We start from the raw sequence: 20,225 nt of genomic DNA, 5'->3' as shown, positions 1-20,225 counted from the left end.
GACCTAGCCTCACTCTTTGTAATACATGTGGTAGGGCGCCTCCAAACCAGTTCTGATGCTCTTGGTATGTGAGCGATATTTCCTGATACTGGTATGCTCGGTACCATAAAGATACATTTGCAATTTGATATGTGTGGAACGTATGTGTTCTTTGGTCTACCTCAGGAAAGGTGACCCAACAGTAAAATGTTTCTGTTTGGTATGCTTCATTAGCTTCTATTATAAGACTAACATCCCCGCCCTCATCTGTAAGGCCATGCGTTAATAAATGGTGTGTTTGTGCATGTCTAGTATTTTCAGTAATGACTATGGCAGCAGCCATTTTTGTTTAGCAAAAACAAAACACCAAAATGGGGAGTATTAGTCCTTTTATGAGTTCGAGCTCGAACAACCTACAGCTTAATTAAGTGATACCTTTTCAGCTGAGGAGGATTTTCCCAAAGACCACGGACATCTCCGTATAATGGTACTTAGAGTACCTGTTGTCTGTGAGACAGTGATAGTCGGGGTATCCATAAATTAGTGCCTAAACACCATCGTTGGTGGTGCCATGTCGTAGTTTGGACTCTTGCTCTGGGCAAGACTTCTGGTTAAAGGATAACAGTACTTTTGTTTGTAGGCGACTATGCCTATCCTACAACGAGTCGCAACTGTTGTCCCAACCTTACCGGCTCACTAGCAGAACCTCACTAGAAACATAATAGTAAAAGGTGATTTGTGGCAGCCTTCACGCATGGACTCGAGAATAAGACATCTCAGGTTTAAACGGAGATTACCCCTTTCTCACAGATATATCATGTCTCATACAAACACAGGCAATGACAAAGATGCAGTACAGTTTCAATAGTTTTTATTTAAAATAACTGCATTTTGCGATAGGTTGCATGGGCTGCAATGATCAGGATAATGAATAATGCAAGAAACAGAATTGTGAAAACGAGAGTCATTATTACAAAGACCCCCACCATCTTGCAATGCATAGAAAAGACATACGCGATGTAATATGCCCTAATACCCTAATGTGAGAGGCCTAACCTCCTACCTAAAGGAGAGCTGGGTTTGCCATACCTAATCTGCCAATGCCATGTCCATGAGAGGAGCCCCCAACCCTTGTTACCTTGGAATGAGGTCTCTATCTCAGACTCCGCAGGGACACGAAGGCTGGGTCAGCGTCAAGACGACTGTAGCATTGGTATCAGCGATGGTGGCGATGCCCTCTGGTCGGAATCCCTCTGATTATCTGTCTAAAGTGCGATGTATTTATACAGATCTACCAGGACCCCTGACGTAGGTGTGTTCCCAAACAATAGATAACAGACATGCTTGGGACGGCAATTAATATAAACAATCCCTCGAAAGTATAGAGAGGGAAAATCCCGAAGTGTGAACCCCTACTGATTTGTTTGTCCTTGTTGCTTGATCTTGACGCCTTAGCGCGGTGGCACTGATAATGCAAAGCATAACAAGTGGCCTAACTATAAACAAGGCAGCCATCTTAGAAGAATCAAATAATTAAATGGGCTAAAACGGAGCAAGCTAAGTAGGTTAAAAGTCACTAGGTGACGGGGGCATGAGTCTGCAAGCCAGAGGCTAAGCTAACTAATGTTATCCCATTAAAACAAACTAGGATTCACTACAGTAGGGGCCATATGTACAAACACTTTTTCCCATAGACACAGAATGGGTAAAAACCTTTGCTACATCTGGCCCTAGGTTCTGATCAGAAAGGGGTAGACAGGTCATATTTAGTATAGCCAGAATGGTAATACAAAATCCTACTTATTAGTGAGGTTGGATTTTATATTACTATTTTAGAAATGCTACTTTTAGAAAGTGAGCATTTCTCTGCACTTATATCCTTCTGTGCCTTACAGCCTGTCTCCAATTCACGTCTGGGCTGGGCTTGGCTCGTTGACAGCTCCCTTGTGTATTTCACCCAGACAACCACAAACATAGGATGCTCAGTCACACCTGCACAAATCTCCATACTGAATGGGTCTTCCTGGGCTGGAAGGGCAGAGGGCCCAACTCTTAAATTACAAAGGACAGAGGCCTGCCCTCACACAATGGAATGCTTAAACCCCTACTGGGACCCTGGCATTCAGGGTTGTACTGAAAGGGGATCTTTTGCACTTCAAAACCACTCTTTGAAGTCTCCCCCACTTCAAAGGCTCTTTTGGGTATATAAACTGGGTCCCTGACCCTACCAACTTAGACACTTCCTGGGACAGATACTCTGAACCAGATCCTGCATCTTGCCAAGAGGAGCTGCCTGACTGCCCAAAGGACTCACCTGGACTGCTCTGCTGTGAAGGACTGCTGCCTTGCTGTTGCCCTGCCACCTTGCTGTCCTCTGGCTCTCCTGAGAAGTGCTCTCCAAGGACTTGGATTGAGCTTGCCTCCTGTTTCCTGAAGTCTACAGGCCAAATTGACTTCATCTCTGCAAAGGAACTCCTTGTGCAGCAAAAAACAACACACAGCATGCCGGAATCGAAGCACAGCCTGCCTAGCCGTGAAAGAATCACCGTATCGCTGAACCGGAACGACGCAGCCCAGCTCCCTGAGTGGAGATCGATGCAGGGCCAGCGTTGCAACCGGAACTTCGACGCACAGCCCACTGGCTCGACGCATCGCCGCGCTGGAATGACACAGCCCTACTTCCTGTGGGAAGAATCAACGCAGCGCTTGCCATGCGACAGAAACTCTGACGCATCACTCACCGGATCGACGGAGCACCTGTAACTTTGTCCTGCATGCCCAGGATTTCCACGCATCGTCCATGGGCATCAAAAAAACCCGCATCGCAAAGAAGATTCAGGCCTATGTGCCGGAGTCCTTGCTGCGTGGAAAATAATCCACGTATCATCTGTGTGCGCCCGGAAATCTGACGCACACCCCTCATTTTCCTCACATACCCTCCTCTGTGGTCTACATGCGTGTACTTTTGACGCATACCAGGTACTTTGTTTTTGCAAGAGACACTTGTTGCTTTTTAAAGAATTAAGAATGTTCTTATCATTACAAAAGTCATATTTCAACTTGTACTTATCAAATCTTGATCGTTTCGACCTTAATTCACTCAGATAAATATCTTATATTTTTCTAAACCTGCGTGGTGTATTTTTGTGGTGTTTTCACTGTGTTATTGCAGGATTTATTGCACAAATACTTTACACATTGCCTTCTAAGTTAAGTCTGACTGCTCAGTGCCAAGCTACCAGAGTGTGGGCACAGGATAATTTGGATTGTGTGTGACTTACTCTGACTAGGATTGTGGTCCCTACTTGGACAAAGGTATATACCTCTGCCAACTAGAGACCCCATTTCTAACAATCCCCCTTCCTGAGCTATGCCTTTCAATCAATCAGGAATTTTTAAAGCGCACTACTCACCCATAAGGGTCTCAAGGCGCTGAGGAGGGGAGGGGAATGAAGGGGGGGAAGATGCTGCTACTGCTCGACCAGCCAGGTCTTGAGAAGTTTCCTGAAGGTAAGGAGGTCTTTGGTCTGGTGCATGTGGGTGGGAAGAGTGTTTCATGTTTTGGCAGTGAGGTGCGAGAATGATCTACCGCCGGTTGTAGTTCTGAGGATGCGTGGGACGGTTGCGAGGGCGAGGTCGGCGGAATGGAGATGCGGGTTGTGGTGTAGAAGGAGAGTTCTCTGTTGAGGTATTCTGATCCGGTGTTGTGCAGTGGTTTGTGAGCATGGGTGAGGAGTTTGAAGGTGATTCTCTTGTTGACTAGGAGCCAGTGCAGGTTTTTCAGGTGCTCTGTGATGTGGCAGTGGTGGAGAATGTCCAGGATGAGGCGTGCAGAGGCGTTCTGGATGCGTTGCAGCCTCTTCTGGAGTTTGGCCGTCGTTCCTGCGTAGAGGACATTGCTGTAGTCCAGCTTGCTGCTTACGAGGGCTTGGGTGACTGTTCTGGTTTCGGTGGGTATCCATTTTTAGATCTTTCGGAGCATGCAGAGGGTGTTGAAGCGGGAGGAGGACTTGCTGGGTCATGGATAGTAAGGGTTCCAAGATGAATCCTAGGTTACATGCGTGGTCGGCGGGAGTCGGAGTGGTTCCGAGAGTGGCAGGCCACCAGGAGTCATCCCATGCGGAGGGGGTGGAGCCAAAGATGAGGACTTCCATCTTGTTGGAATTGAGTTTGAGGCAGCTGCTCTTCATCCATTCGGCGATGGCCTTTATTCCTTTGTGGAGGTAGCTCTTGGTGGAGTCCTTGGTAAGGGAGAGGATCAGCTGGGTGGCATTGGCGTATGAGATGATGTTGAGGCTGTGGGATCGGGCGATGTTAGCGAGCGGGGACATGTAGACGTTGAAGATGGTCGGTGGCCTCCGAGCGGAATGGGGGGAGGCGGACTCTCTGGGTTCTGCTGGTGAGAAAGGAGGTGACTCAGTCCAGGGCTCTGTCATGGATTCCAGCATTGTTGAGGCGTGAGCGTAGGGTGTGGTGGCAGATGTTGTCAAACGTGGCCGAGAGGTCCAGGAGGATGAGGGCCACGGTTTTGCCGCTATCCAGTATAGTTCTGATGTCGTCGGTGGCGGCTATGAGGGCAGTTTCGGTGCTGTGGTTGCTGCGGAATCCGGATCGGGAAGGGTCCAGGGCGCGGTTCTCCTCGAGGAAGCGGGTTAGTTGTTTGTTGACAGCCTTCTCTGTGACTTTTGCTGGGAAGGGGAGCAAGGAGATAGGCCGGAAGTTCTTGAGGTCCTTTGGGTCCACCTTGTTTTTTTTTTAGGAAGGCGTTGATCTTAGCGTGTTTACAGGCTCTCTGGGAAAGTGGCGGACTCGAAGGAGCTGTTGATGATCTTCCGTAGTTGGGGTGCGATGACCGAGCTTGCTTTGTTGAGGGTGTGGTGAGGGCAGGGGTCAGATGGAGAGCCGGAGTGGATGGTGTTCATGATTTCGATGGTGGTGTTTTGTCATTGATGGGGTCCAGGAGAGCAGGAGGTTGGTCGGAGGTGAATCTGTGGTGTTGGTGGTTGCCGGGGGGTCTGGTGCTGAAGCGGTCATGGATGTCTGCAATCTTGCCATGGAAGTAGGAGGCTAGGGAGTCACTGAGGTCTTGGGATGGCGGGATGTGGTTGGCGTTGGAGCTGGGGTTGGAGAGTTCCTTCACGACGATGAAGAGCTCCTTGTGGCTGTGTGCGTTGTTGGTATTCGGTCTTTGAAGGCGGTTCTCTTGGCGGCTCGGATGAGTTGGTGGTGTCTGCGGATGGTGTTTTTGAAGGCTGTGAGGTTGTCCAGAGTCTGATCTTGGCGCCACTTTTTTTCGAGTCTTTGGCAGCTTTGCTTAGATTCTTGGAGGTCGGCGGTAAACCAGAAGGCGTTTCTCTCAGTGCGTCTGTTGGAGGGATTCTTGATTGGGGTGAGAGCATTGGCCTAAGTGTTGACCCATTGCCGGAAGTTGCGGGAAGCTGCATCAGTGTCTGTGGTGTCGATGGGTGGGTTCTGGGAGAAGGTTGCGATAAGTTGGTCTTCGGTGACCTTGTTCCAACTGCGATGGGGGATACGTTGTGGGTGGTGGTGTGTTGTGGGTTTCTTGAAGGAGAAGTGGATGCAGCGGTGGTCGGTCCAGTGGAGTTCGGTGGTGTGGCTGAAAGAGACGTGATTGCTGGCGGAGAAAATAGGGTCGAGTGTGTGTCCTGCGGAGTGGGTTGGTATTGTGACGAGCTGTTTGAGGCCGAGGCTGGCGAGCAGGGTGGCGGTTTGTTGTAGGTGTTCTCGAGGTGGAAGTTTAAGTCTCCAAGGAATATGCAGTCAGTGGATGCGAGAGCGTACGTGCTGATGATGTCGGTCATGAAGTTGCTGAACTGCTGTCGTGGACCCGGGTGCCTGTAGACAAGGGTCCCTCGGAGGGTGGTGTTTGATCAGTGTGGATTTGGAAGTGCAGTTGTTTGGCGGTGCTGAGGGTGTCTTCAGTGTTGGTCGTGATCCTGAGGGTGTTCTTCTGGATGATGGTGATGCCTCCTCCTGGTTTGTTGGAGCGGTCCCTGCGGGTCATCTTGTAGCCGTACGGGGTGGCTATGGCAATGTCAGGCGCTGAGGAGGGGTTCATCCAGGTCTCAGTCAGGAAGGCGACATCTGGGGAGGTTGAGTCAAGTAGATTCCATAGCTCTACTGCATGCTTGTGGACGGAGCGGGTGTTGAGGAGGATACATCTGAGAAGGTTGCATCCTGCCTTGGTGGGTGGGTCATTGGCGTAGAGGCTGGTGAAGGTGCGGTTCCGGCAGGAGAAGGGTCCGCAGGTGGTCTGAGGGAAGGCTTGAAGGCAGCCGGGTGGGTGGCTGGTGTTGAGGGCGCAGAGGGTGGTGGCGTCGTAGTGAAGACGTGCGTGGCAGCGGTGGTGGGGACGGCGGCCAGGGGTTCTGTCACTGGCCACGGTCCAGGTGCGGACACGTGCAGACAGGCTTGCCTTTAGCGCACCAGCAGCGCACCAGCAGCGCACCCGCTGTGCGTGGCCACCATTAAGTAGGGAGGTGGAGGGGAGGAGAGGACAGCTGAGAGGCTGGAAGGGGATGAAAAAATGCACAAAAAAGGGGGCGGGTTGTAAAGGGGGCAGAGCCAAGAAGGGGCGGAGTCGTGGGGGCAGCAGCGGCGGGGGAGAGCGATAGTGAGAAAGAGAGCAGAGTGAGATAGAAACGAGGAAAAGGAACACGAAGGGACAATAGTGAAGCAGAAAGCAAAGCAAAAGGAGGAGAGAGGCAGAAGGTAGCTAGTAGGGAAGCAGAGCTCACCCACTAGACACCAGGGATGAGGCGCAGGAAGAAGCCTGTGGGTGGAGGAGGGCCTCGAACTGCTGACAGGGGTCAGGAGTTCAGAAGAGCTAGGGAAAGGGCTCTACTTACAGGGTAGAGCCACGGGAGGCAAAGCAATGCACTGACCAGGTCAGTGGTATTGCTCACCCTACCATGCAGCGGCCGCCATTAAGTAGGGAGGTGGGGGGAGGAGAGGACAGCTAGGAGGCGGGAGGGGGATGAAAAACAGCATGAAAAAGGGGGCGGGCCGAAAAAGGGGGTGGAGCCGCGGGGGCAGCAGCGGCGGGGGAGAACAAAAGTGAGAGAGAGAGAGCAGAGTGAGAGAGATTCGAGGAAAAGGAGCACTAAGGGACAGAAGTGAAGAAGAGCAGAGAGGAAAGCAAAGCAAAAGGAGGAGAGACGCAGAAGGTAGCCTAGTAGGAAAGCAGAGCTCTCCCACTAGACACCAGGGATGAGGCACAGGCAGAAGCCTGCGGGTGGAGGAGGGCCTCGAACTCCTGACAGGGGTCAGGAGTTCAGAGGATTCAGGGAAAGGGCTCTACTTTCAGAGTGGAGCCAGAGGAGGCAGAGCAATGCACTGACCATCCTTTCTTGATGTTTCCCATGGTTCTTGCACAGTTGAGACTCCAGAAGGCAGACTTAATCTTAGTGAATCCACTCTGGGTAACACAAGCTTATATTTGGAAGGTAAAACCTCCTCACAACCAAAGTAGTCTGTTTTATAGAGCGTTAATGTAGCCCTGCGGTTCTTAGAGTCTTGGCCTGATAATAAACATCTATCAAGGAAACAATTGTCGGCTAAATGAACTGTGCTCTTATGTCTAATTTGGTGTGAACAAGTGCCTGACATGCACGCCCTAGATCTAGCAGGAAGAGTTTTTTCGTTTGAAGACATTACCTTTTCTATTTCGCTACAGACAAAATGCAATTCCAGGTCAGTATCTTACTTCTGAAAACTCTAAGCTTTGCATGATACAATGCCTAAAGACTTATGAGGTGCGGATAGCTGTGTTTCGTGCAGATATGACAGGTCAATTGTTTTACAGAAGTGTTTTAGACCTGTAACAGCCGCCACTTTAGCTAAGTGGATGCGTTGGTTACTGTCTGAGGCCGGAACTGATACCTCTTTTTTTGGCGCCCACTCCGCTAGAGGGGCGATGGCTTCAAAATCATTTACTTTAGGTTCCAGTTTGGATGACATCTAAGAGTGGCACATTGGTTGTCAGAATCCACATTTAAGTAATTCTATTGCAAGCCGATTGTTGATTTGCTGCTGTGGTGGTGACTCAGCTATAAACAAGCATAATGAGGGCCTAAGGTCCTGACATGGAATAAAAATATTTATAATATTCGCCACAAGAATTTTAATTTCTATTAAGGACACGGAGGCGAGGATCATCCCACCTGGTTATTTGCACACATATGTAATTGAATAATTTATATGATGTACATATTTGTTCCCCTTCCGGACATTATTGATTGTTTCATTATGTGTTCTGACATATGGGCCAGTGTTTATAGCTTTGGTGCTTTAACTCCTTTCCTAGGAAACGAGGATAAGTGATTATTACTGTGCTAGATTTCCAACTTTCTGGAAGTATTCTTTGGTGGAATCTTGGTTACTGGTGGGATGACCTTTTTCACACTGCTGCTACTCACAGATAGAGAACTTTGAATTTCTTGGATACAGCATCTTGGAGTCAAGCTCCTGTTGAGTCTGTTTCTGGTTTCTATTGTTGCTGATCCTTTCGTTTTAGGGTCTTGGACGTATTGACTATTTTGCTGCTGTTGAGGCAAAACAAGAAAAAGCTGAATGGAGGCCGTATAGGGCTGTGGCTTCTGTGTTGGGAATGGGACTATGGGTGGTCATAGGAAAGGTAGTGTTTTAAAAGTGTACATTTGATTGGCTGCTAAAAATAAAGAATAAAGAGAGAGAAGCATAATCTTCGCCTTCGAGTCCTTAATAGAATTGAAAATGATTATTGCGAATGGTAGAAAATGTTATACTCTTTGGTGGTCACCGTTTTAAGATGGCCGCTAAACTACAGGTTCTACTGAGGGTGGGTAGTCCTCTTTCCATGTCTTCTTTTTCATAGTGTCTCAGCAACGCAGACTGTACATAACGATGCCGGCGAATAATACCAGCTGTTACCGGGCGGAGTAGGACAAGTGAAAGAGGGTGGGTTGCATTTGCCCTATCGGTATTTTCTTTGGGAGAGGTAAATTCGCATTCCCATCTCGCCTCAGGTCATTGGTGGCTGCATGAGTGCAATTTATTGCGAGAGGCGCCTCTCCCTGATTAGTTTTAGGGTCTTATTTTGGAAAAAATGGGCACGGACGTCTGCCTCCCTAAGCCTAGCTCCTCCCATACATGGTGTGGGCTTTATTCTGGGTGAAGGACCTTGTCTTTCCAAGCCATCGAAGGAATACACTTTATCTAGGAGGCGGAAGTGAGAGGCTCTCCTTCAGCAGTTACTTGTGCATTCTGTACTGAAAAATAATACTGTGAGCGGCAGTCGTGTTTCATTTTTTTGTAAATAATGCATTTCCTTTTTTTTAATTCAGAAACAGCCATGTAAACGCGTGTTGACCTACTATGCTTTGCTACCATTTATCAAAAAGCATTGATGACAAAATCTAGACATAAATACATCACTTGTCCTATTTGAGCTATTCTTTGAAAAATAACCACTTAATGAGATCAGAGTAGAATGACTGCTGCGCCCATTAAAATGCCTTTATCTCATTAATAAATACAATTTCACCCGGTCTTAGAATCCACAAATAAGGTTAGACATTTATGAGAAGTGAAGATGGTGCTACGATGTCATTTTAAAGTCAGGAATCCTTATGTAAACGCCTTTAAGCACTAGGGCAATTTCACGATGATTTATTGTGGTTACCATAACATTCTGATGTCACACTCGCAGGCACTTATCACAAAGCCCTGTTACTGTATCCGAAAGCCTACCTGGCGGTCCCTTGTCTTTTTAATTTTATTATTATTTAGATACATGAAGCTTTATTACGCAGTGTGAGGTATACATCTTTAATCGTCTGTACGGGCACATGTGAAGGCATATAGGTTCGGAACTCCAGCATCGCATAGCCCACAACCGGCCGTCCAGTACTCTTTCCACTACCTGAAGAGTGGATGTCTTTAAGTTCTTTGTTTTTTTCTTCAGGTTTCCAGTCGTATTACTTCCTTCTTTCTGTCATTCTGTATCTCCTCCCGCTCACTACTTTACTCTGCCATTGGACTTCTTTTTTTTGGGGGGTGCTTATCAGTTTTTCTGCTAGGAAATTCACTTGGCCAACCACCAAAGCACCCTTTTTAAGAGCATGTAACTCCCTCCGGCATGTGATTCAAGACAAGTGAATGAAACCCTCAGTCGCAAGAGGCAAAGAACGCGAGATGAGATGGGTGGTGGATCTGATTGGTTCGTGTGATACTAAGCAATGGAGACCCAACATTAAAAATAACTTAACTTTTATAACTCTCATCATACCACATTTACTATCATTTCTAGGTGTATTAAATAAAAGGTGTTACTATTACATTCCTAAAAAGTTTACAGACCTCAGATGGAAGACTGAGTTGTCATTGCAGGGATTTAAGCTCGTGCGCTGCAGATTGCTAGATGACAGCAGATAATATTTACCTTACTGAGCAGTCTTGTGGATGACAAAGGAAAAGGTGATTGACAAAAGCTTACAGCAGGCAGGGTACCGAGGGTGGTCCTTCCACAGGATGGATGAAAAAGGTTTTATGAAACTAGAGGTAAATATAATGATGGTGGGGTGGCTGTGGGGCTGCTACTGATCGAAGAGCCAGGTCTTGAGGAGTCTTCTGAAGGTGAGTAGGTCTTGGATCTGCCGTAGGTTGGTCGGGAGGGTGTTCCAGGTCTTGGCAGCGAGGTAGGAGAAAGATCTGCCGCCGGAGGTCTTTCGTTGGATGCGGGGAACGACAGCGAGGGGGGGGTTTGTGGAGCGGAGCTGACGGGTGAGGGTGTAGAAGCTGAGTCTGTTGTTCAGGTAGGCTGGTCCGGTGTTGTGGAGTGCCTTGTGTGCGTGGGTGAGGAGCTTGAATGTGATCCGCTTGTCTACAGGGAGCCAGTGAAGGTCTCTCAGGTGGTGGGAGATGTGGCTGCAGCGGGGTACGTTGAGGATCAGCCGGGCAGAGGCGTTCTGGATGCGTTGGAGGCGTCGCAGGTTTTTGGCCGCTTACAACAGATGCATGTCTTCTGCCATTTACACAAGGCGATACTACTCACTAAAATCACTCATGCATCACACACATTGAATTAACATCACTTTCATTATGTCAGTCACAACACTCGCTCCACCCATCACTCTCCACACACAGTTCAATTGTTCATCAAAAAAACACTAAGAGGTTCTGGAACCTAATTAAATGTGGTTGCGTAACTCTGAAAGGGCACTTGGAATCGGTAATTAACTTAGACAGATTGGACGGAGCATTTTTCCAGAAAGCATCAGGAAAAGGGCAATATGCCCGCAGAGTCGAAATCAGATCAGGGGCAACCAACTTATGAAGTAATGTATATGATTATTCTGACAATGACCCAGACAAATTTTAGGTAGTGTGACTGGCTAACTGAGGTTTCACCAGAGCTCATCACTTCAGGAATTCACCAAGAAGTAGGCCCAAGCTGATTTTCTGTCCCAAAGGCCACGTAAAGGCCCAGGCTCAGATAAGGTGCCATCATACGTTTTTTTTTAAATAATCCTTCATTGTGGACCCCAAAATAGAGATCAGCTTTTAATGCAGTTTGGACACACGATGAACTACCCACATGTTGGAAATTAGCCATTATATTACCCATTAATAAATAGGGGCCTCGTAGTGATCCGGGTAATTATAGAACAATCTCATTAATAGATAGAACTGGAAAAATATACAGTAAGCTTATTTTTCATTTAGAACGGAATCGGGGAAAACTATATATTTTCCGGTCTCAAAACTTAATTTTAGAAAGCAGTTGGGACTGTAGATCAAGCTGTGAGGTTTTACTTACATGTTTAAAATACACCGCAATTAAGGAAGTTTACAGTGTACCTGGCCTTTATTGACCTGAATATGGCCTTTGATTCAGTGAACAGAAGTTTACTATGGACAACTTTAAGGACAATGGTGTACTGGTTAAAGTCATCTCAGCAATACAGCAATTGTATCCTGGGAGCAAGACACAGGTGAGATATTGCCCAAGGGGCGAATGTACACCTCAGTTTAACATCCAACTGGGAGTACAAGGTTGTGTTCTTGCACCCATGTTGTTCAATCTTTTATCAATGATGTTGCCAAGAGTCTCACCGACATGAACCTGGACGTGCCGAAGATAGGCAATGTCCAGCTTCCTATACTTCCATTTGCAGACAACTCAGTACTCGTTTCACAGGCCAAAAGGGCTGTACATAGATTTCTCCAAGGTTTTGAAAATTATACACATCTCAAAAAACTTATTATCAATACTACGAAAACACAATTTATGCAATTAAATATGATGACTATGTTAAATACTACTTTCAAGACCCACGGAGCAGCTTGATTATCTCAGTATGCTTATAGACGAGGTGACCTGGGTCAAACAACTGGCACAAAGTGACACATTAATGAATTATTGTACAGACACAGTCATACGTTTTGGAAACATCTTTGGCACAAAATCAGAAGAATCAGCAATAAATGCTAACAGATTCAGGGCTATGGCGACTGGCTCCTATGCACAGCAGTGGTCTTCAAACTTTTTAATGCTGCACCCCCTCCCCAGTGGCAAAAAAATATCTCCCGTCCCAATTGTTCATAATTATTCAATAAACTGGCAATGTTTAAATATGTGTAGACTTATTTAAGCATTGTAATTAAGTTATTTTACCGTTTCAAAAATGCAATCAAATACATGATGCCAAGCATACTATTCTAGACAGACAGGCCTTACTAACATGTAACATTACTCACTTTGTGATTATTAGAAGTGAGGGTTTTGAAGAGTATTTGGAGTCACTTTCCTTTTCACGCCTAGGGCCTAATTATTACCTTGGCGGATGGCAAACTCCATCACAAACATGACAAATATCCCATCCACCATATTACAAGTTCCATCATATCGTATGGAACTTGTAAAACGGTGGGCAGGATTTCCATCACGTTTGTGATGGAGTATTCCATCCGCTAAGGTCATAATCAGGTCATTAGTCTCAACTTGGATATAAATGACAAAAGATGTTAGTGATGGCCCATTTCAGAGCGGTTTACTGCAGCTAATTTGTTTTCAGTTTAAAACAAAGGTGTTAGCAGCATAATGTTTCTTTTGGCCATAGCCTGGCACCCTCCGGGATCTCCTGAGGCCCCTTCAGTTTGAAGACCCATGGGCTACAGGAAGACACAACTTACAAAAGGTCAAGAACACACTCCTGAAACATCTCTGGCACCTTGCCCAGGGACACAAATGGAGGTCATTAAGGACGGAACTGAAGTTATGTATTATTGCTTTTGAGACGTCCTTCAAGCTAGCCCTGTATTGGATTAGCTGTGGACAAGCAAACACCTAGAGACCTATCAAAACGCACTCATTCATATTCTTGCTGTAGAAGGGTCAGTGTCACTTGTTTGGCTGGATAGCTACATCTCTAAAAGATTCTGGGTGCCCATAGTATTGGGATGACCCTGGCTTAATGACCAGAGAGAGTATAAAGTACATCAAAGAGTGTTAGTGGGGAGACATCATGGCCTCTTGGGTCAAATGCGGTTGCTAACTAATTTGTTTTTGGATATTAAACCTTCAACCTCCTGTGAACCATACCTAAATTGTATTTTCCCAGCTAGGAATAGGACACTATGGGGGTCATTACAAGCTTGGCGGGCGGCGGTAGCAGTGAGACAGAGGGGCAGGGAGTCTTTCGCAGTAGATTAAATGAGGTGTAAGGTGGACTCAAGACTACAAAGCCTTTGTATTAGGTTTGCCAATACCAAATTGCACCAGCTCAGGCTTCAGCGCAGAGTTTTGGGCACCAGGACTCATTAATTTACAAATTAAGAACTAGAGATCGCCATCACCAACTTGTAGTGGGCAGGCAATCAAATTCATAGGAAACGCCAAGCTGGTGGTATAGTTTGACTAAATCTGCCAGAGCACAAGCAAGCAACATTTTTGACATATAAATCGTGCAACAAACGCTGTGTAACAAATTAAAACAGTTCTTCAAAATTAAAAATGAATATTGGACATTGGGAAGTGGTCATTTTGGTACATTAAATATGTGACTGAACTGAGTGACATTTGTAACCCCAAGACACAAAGGAATAGCTTCCTGGAGTTATTTGATGACTTCAGCTGGGTTACTCCAGTAATGTTCTTGTGATATCATCCCACACCATCCTCAAGTATGTGCATAGGTTGAAATACTCAAATGACATGCCTCTAAAGTGATCACAATGACTATGCCAGGATGGTGTTGCAATTACTTTAATGGGGTGATAATACTACAGTATGATGGTTATTTCATGCTGAACTCATGAAGGGGCTAAATTTCTCCTGGATGATCTTGGGAGTAGTTGTAGGCAAAATCTAGCTTTTTAAATTTAGTTTGTAGTATCTAGTGTCTACAGGAACCACATCCAACGGCTTTACAGTAGCGAACTAGAAAAACAATAGCACATTCCTGGCTTGAACATTAGAAAAACACTGGTCAGGGAGTTCGTGCTCTCCTGGACTGACGCCCATTGCTATTCTGAATAGGTTCAAAGGTATGCCAATCAACATAGTCTATCCATAGACCGTTTCCTTTTGACTGGTGACAGCCAATCAGACATGACAAAGCATCAGGCTAATCTGTTGTTACACCTTCTGATTGGCTTCAGGAAACCCATGCACAATATCCCTTTCACTGGCTGCCCATTTCCTCACAGACTGACCACGAATGGATGGAGGAGATAGAAATCTTGCAGATGTTCATGGGTCGTTGCAAGATACCATTGCCTGTTTGCACTCTTTTCTTTGTAAATGACGTGATTATGGTGAGTGTTACTGATGGGCGTGGGCATAACTGGTGTAGCAGCACATCTGTGGGTGAATACTCAAAGAGACTAAAAGGGAATGGATTGATTAAATGGTGGGTAGGTTATATGCTAATGGATGTAGAGGACACATGGTAATAGTTGTGGGGAATGGTGTAGTGAATGAGACGTTTGGTGGTGTAAGTGGTATAGTGTATGTGGACGGCATGTTTTTCAAGTGGATGTCTGGTGTTGCATGAAGCTGAACGTATGGAGTTTTGAGTGATTGCGAGTGAATGGATGATGGCATGGGAGTGCGACACTGCATGTGGTGATGTGCCAAAGAGTAATGTTTTAAGTGACCCAGTGATGCTGGGGTGATGCCCCATGATGTGTTGAGTGGCACATGATCTGTCTCACTGTTGCCTCACTGTTGCCGGTTCCTGCTTTCTCCTTTGTGACAGCTTTTCCGTCTTTCTCTTCCTCTGTCTTTCCAATTTGTGTTTTTTTTCCTTTCGCTAGTAGTCAATGTGAGCTGCAGTAAGATAAGTGACGGTCCCCAAAAATAAGAGCCTGTGTCCCCACTGGCAACCACTGCCTCAAATTAAGCACTGGCGATCCCATCAGCAGTACTGGGCTGACCCACTTTTGAAGTCTGTGTAAAACAGTGGTGAAGAAGATCCCTTATGGGAAGCAAGGTGAGTGGTAACAACCGAGTAAGAACCATTTCCACTGTGTTGAAACACGGTGGGCCTGATTTAGAGTTTGCCTGAAGGGTTACTCCTTCACAAACAGGATGAATATCCCCTCCGCCGTATTACGATGACCATAGAACATAATGCAATCGTAATAAGGTGGACTGGATATCCGTCATGTTTGTGACAGAGTAACCCCATCCACCAAACTCTAAATCAGGCCCCATGTTTCATTTGGAGAGGCTGCAGCTTGACTTATATATTAACTGTTTTGCATTGTTACTAGATGTGCCATATCGGAATTCAGGTACCTGAACTGGACTCTAAAATATATCATCACTTTTTTACAGTGTAGAGCACAAGCAGTCTTGTTAAATAGCAAAGAAAGTTTTTCTAATGTAAAATACACTGTTTCTCACAAATATGTGTTTCAGGTTGATGTTCTGACGGAGTTCTTTTTATTACAGAATTGAAGTCTCATGTATAAAAGTGACTGCCGCTTTCCATTAGGCTGTTGGTCAAAGTCGAGGGTTGGATCACAGACATCTGGCCTCTTATTGGGTCTGTGCATATCAACTGTTTGGGGAACCCTTCAGCTCATGAATTCTGGAGGGTTAACATGAAGAGTCCTGACAGCAGTGGTGAGCAGGTACATGACCAATAAAACGTGTAACTAGGCATCAAACTCTAAGAACCTAATTATTGTACAAGGTAAATCTATTGTTGGGGCTGTGTTTATTGTGTATTGTTCACATATATATTGACAGGCCACCCTAAAAAAAGACAAAGAAAAAGACTGTAGTTTGGAAGAGTTCAAATTCCAATACATTTTGAAAAAAGGGCCACATTTCAGGACAAACAATCAGGACAGACATTTAATTTTAGAGACACATTAGTAGCTCATGCAATTCTAAAATAAATGTCCGACACAAGTAAAAGTCAAACTAGTCTTCTATAGTTCTGTTTGTGTAATACATAGTACTATTGATCATACATTCACATGTAGCTAGACTTACTTAAGGGTAAAAAAACTATTAAGCGTACACACTGAGCAGAATTAGACCCCGGCAGGGCGATTCACAGTGCTTCCCTGTACATAAATTATATTACCAAAAGCAGCGTTATGTTGCTGACCTTGGACTTAAAGTTCACGGGCAGTAGCTCAAGTAGTCTAGGTTTACTGTTTGAAGGTCTTTGTTCATCAGAGCTGGCAGGATTAGGCATTCGTTGTTCCAAAGAACAAATGAATGGAAGCGCGAGTAGGAATATTTCAAATTAACAAAGTTTGAAGTTCCACTTTAACAAGTATGATATCACACCTATTTTGTTTGTCAGTCCAGGTGAATTTCGTTTGCAAAAAAAATACACTTGGCTGCTGCATTGATACCAGGTATGGAAAATATAAATTACATCTCTATTTTTTTACATTGAGAACTTCACTCGGCGACAATGTAAAAAGTTTGCAATTTTTAAACACACAATACGTTGTCTTCTGTTAACAGCTGGCCAATCAGTACCTGGCCCTGTTGCTGTATCTGCACATCAGAGTTTCATCCATCAGTTACACAGTGCAGTGTGGACAGTATGAAAGGGGTAGATCGCATCAGCCAGCCATTCACCCAAAGATATACAATATCCTCCAAGGGCACACAGTAGGCTAATATATTTTGCGGCATAAAACTAGTAGGACATGTCATCATCTCTTGAGTCAAAATCTTTATTTACTGTAACTAAGCTATTCAACTTAGTATATATTCTGTGGCTTTAGGGTCGCTTGTGACTGGGTTCAGGGGGTTTCCTCTGCTGTTGAACAGGACAACATATTCCTTCCCCGCCTCCTTTCCAGGTTTCCTCTCGCTGCAAACAGTGTTTGGCAATAGTGAAGATTTTAACATCTATATTTTCGAGTGCAATTGGGCAGTGTGAGCTGCAGTGCATCAAGTCTTTCCCCTGTTCATGGATCAGAGAGATGTGAGATTATTGTCAGAGTCACCATTTTAGCTGTTAAGACCGCGTAAGTAAGAGACAATCAGTGAGCTGAAGGCTTTATAAAAACTCCTGAATAGCTGTCCATGCGAGGTGAATTATTGACCTTAAGAGTCTTGACGGCTGCCTTTACATCTTCTGTGGTGCTCTGCTCACTAAGGACTGCTTTTTGTGCAGAGGTGAGGAAGGTGGCAATTAGACAATTATTCAAATAGCAATCATGTTGGATTTCAACAGTAAGGCCAACAGTATCCAGTTGTGAATAGAAGGTGAGAGGCCTGGACCATCTCCTCGTCTCTGGTTTTGTTCTGTTGTCCAGTGTTGCCACTTTTGCATATTGTTTTTCTTCTGTTATTCAGCATAAGCAAGCTAAGTCGGGGTCAATTCTATTACCCTTCTGTCAGAACCCCTTTCAGAGTGCCACGGGCCAAGCAGGGGTTACTGGGCCCAACCTTAGAGTTTTAGTCCTTTTACTCCTGATCTCCAGAGGCCCGACCTGCTATGGATTCCGAACACCTAGGCTAAGTACCCATTCTGCACTTGACTCTCTGTAGTAACGTGATGGAACAATTCAAGGCTCTCTCCAAGGGAAGTGTGGATACAGGGGAGTGAACGCAGGCTCACGACTCAAAATGCGCGCAGCAGCAGTAGTAAATAATTGACCAGCCAAATACTCACTTTTATGAAAAAAGAGAAGTATTTTATTTCAATGGCTGTCCACACAAAGGACACATTCCCCCCTAGGTTAAGGCTCTAGTCTTTCCTTAGGCAGTTCCTCTGGAAATTCTGCATTCACTGTAGGCAACTAATAGGGTAAGCCCCACTGGCAGTCTGAGTCTCAAAAGTCCACTATGACTCTATTATTAAAGCCAACAATGTTCAAACGCCGCAGCACTAATTAACAGCAGGTTCCCTTGGGCCGATTGGCCCAAAATCAGTCTTACCCGCACCTTGCAGGAACAGAAAGAGAGTGGAGTTCCTGGGTATGCCCCTTCCAGGCATGCTGGACCGTCAACAGCCAAACCAAGTGATTTTGCTCCATGCAGCCCAAGCAAATTGTACTCAGCTGTCAGAGAAGCCTCACATGCAGTCGCACTTCAACAGGTTCTCTGTGTCGTCTCTGTGCAGGGTAAGTTTCTGGTTTCTTTTGTCTTGCTTGTTACTTCTGCGATGGGGTAGCTGGGTGATACTAAGCTCCTGGTGTGAGTCCTTTATCCCTAGTAGGTGTGCAGGGTTCCACAGTGGCCTCACTGCTCTCCGTGACTACTCTGACCAGGTCACACAACTTTCTAGTTCTGGTGACCCCTTTGGCATACATGGTCACTGTATCCTCACAGTACATGGGCTCTGGTTCGATTGGGAGAGTGAAGTCCTTGGTGGTGATCCCTCCTGGGACATAGAGTCGTGGTCCCCTACCACAAACGAGCTAAAGGCCTTACCAAACAACACTCTTCTTACACCATCCCCTCCTGGCATGCTGGGTTGCCACTCCCCACTGCAGACAGGCTCCTGCCCAACCAGTGTACTGCTCAATTCATGGCGGCCCTCCTCTGGCATGTGAACTTCGCTCTTCACACAAGCAATAACCGATTGATGCAGCAGCTATCTCTTCAAACCTTGTATAGGAATTCTGCTCAACAGAGCTCCCCACTGGCCCTCACTCCATCCAATTCTCTCCTCTTCCTCACAGGGCACACTGTCTTAGCAAAGTGGCAGGTGCTGGTGCTCCAGCCTCTATGGCAGGTGGTCTTGGGTTTCCTGGGTGATGTTTCCTCACCCAGGAGGGAGACTAGCAGACCTTGGGCTCCTGTCCTTGTCACAGGTAGAAGTCTTGAAGAGCTTTCCTTCCTCTCATAGCCCATCCGGCTGCTCGGCAGGTGACATTGTCTGGGGTCTCAAGCATGCCTACTTATAGTCAATTCCCAGACACCAAATGTGAGTTAGGCTCTGCGTTTTTTAAATTTTATGCTGGGGGTCTGCTTCTTTTGTAGTGCCTACTCCTCTGCTCTCTTCTTTCTCTTGAAAGCAGTGAGTAACAACAGGAGCGACTCCAAAGCTGATAGCCACATAACTCAGGCCATGGAAGTGATAGAGCGCACACCTGGAAGTCAGCCACAGTGATATGTGTAAAAATAGGGTAGCCCAGATCCCCAGCCCTACTCTTCATGATTCTTGTATCAGCCCCATTTCCTTCCTGAGATGTGCCCAGATCCATTCGTTGTGACCTCTTACTGAATCAGAGATTACACCTGTTGAAGTGTACAGAGGAAACCTACAGAAACGCAGCAATACACAAATCTGTCTGGGGGTATTTCTCTACCTCCTCTCCATGCTTCAACATGTAGGCCTGGGTTTCCCAAAATGGAATCCAGGGCCCTCCATGTATTGTACCATCCACAGGTGCACATACATCAAGTGCGTGTATATAACCTACACACACTGCATAGCACTGTATCCTTCATGTAATGTACCATTCATAGGCACACATACATCTAGCACATACATTTGCCATGCACATACTTGACAGCAGTACATCCTCAATGTATTGTACCCCTCATAGACATACATACACCCATTGCATGCACTGCTAATTTCTGCATTATACGTCTGTTGTATCCTGCCAAGGCATACATACTCCCAGCACAGATACAACTCTGCTGCAGATACGCCACTGCTGCCCTGCACAGCATTTCACAACAAATCGATGTAGGCCAAGAGTGAGCTAAGTACACAGCAACAGAACTTTAAAAATGAGGAAGCCTGTAGCCC

The 20,225-nt window shown here is 46.0% G+C and overlaps 1 protein-coding gene across 2 annotated transcripts in view; it reads left to right on the top strand.

The window, feature by feature from the left end:
- Positions 1–8,859: 8,859 nt before the first annotated feature.
- The window catches only part of LOC138246129 (manganese-dependent ADP-ribose/CDP-alcohol diphosphatase-like), a 114,353-nt gene continuing 102,987 nt past the window's right edge, over positions 8,860–20,225 (top strand). Inside the window, exons 1-3 of one of the 2 annotated variants that reach the window (XM_069200396.1) lie at positions 8,860–8,937; positions 15,298–15,473; positions 15,938–16,119. In XM_069200396.1, the coding sequence (XP_069056497.1) occupies positions 16,090–16,119 (30 nt within the window). In that variant the 5' untranslated portion in view covers positions 8,860–8,937; positions 15,298–15,473; positions 15,938–16,089. The remainder of the gene's footprint in view (positions 8,938–15,297; positions 15,474–15,937; positions 16,120–20,225) is intronic. The other variant, XM_069200397.1, reaches the window with a different exon arrangement.

Source organism: Pleurodeles waltl, chromosome 7 (genome assembly GCF_031143425.1).
Source record: "Pleurodeles waltl isolate 20211129_DDA chromosome 7, aPleWal1.hap1.20221129, whole genome shotgun sequence".
Taxonomy (NCBI): domain Eukaryota; kingdom Metazoa; phylum Chordata; class Amphibia; order Caudata; family Salamandridae; genus Pleurodeles; species Pleurodeles waltl.
Note: the sequence above shows the minus strand (reverse complement) of the source record. Positions and strands in the feature narration are given on the sequence as shown.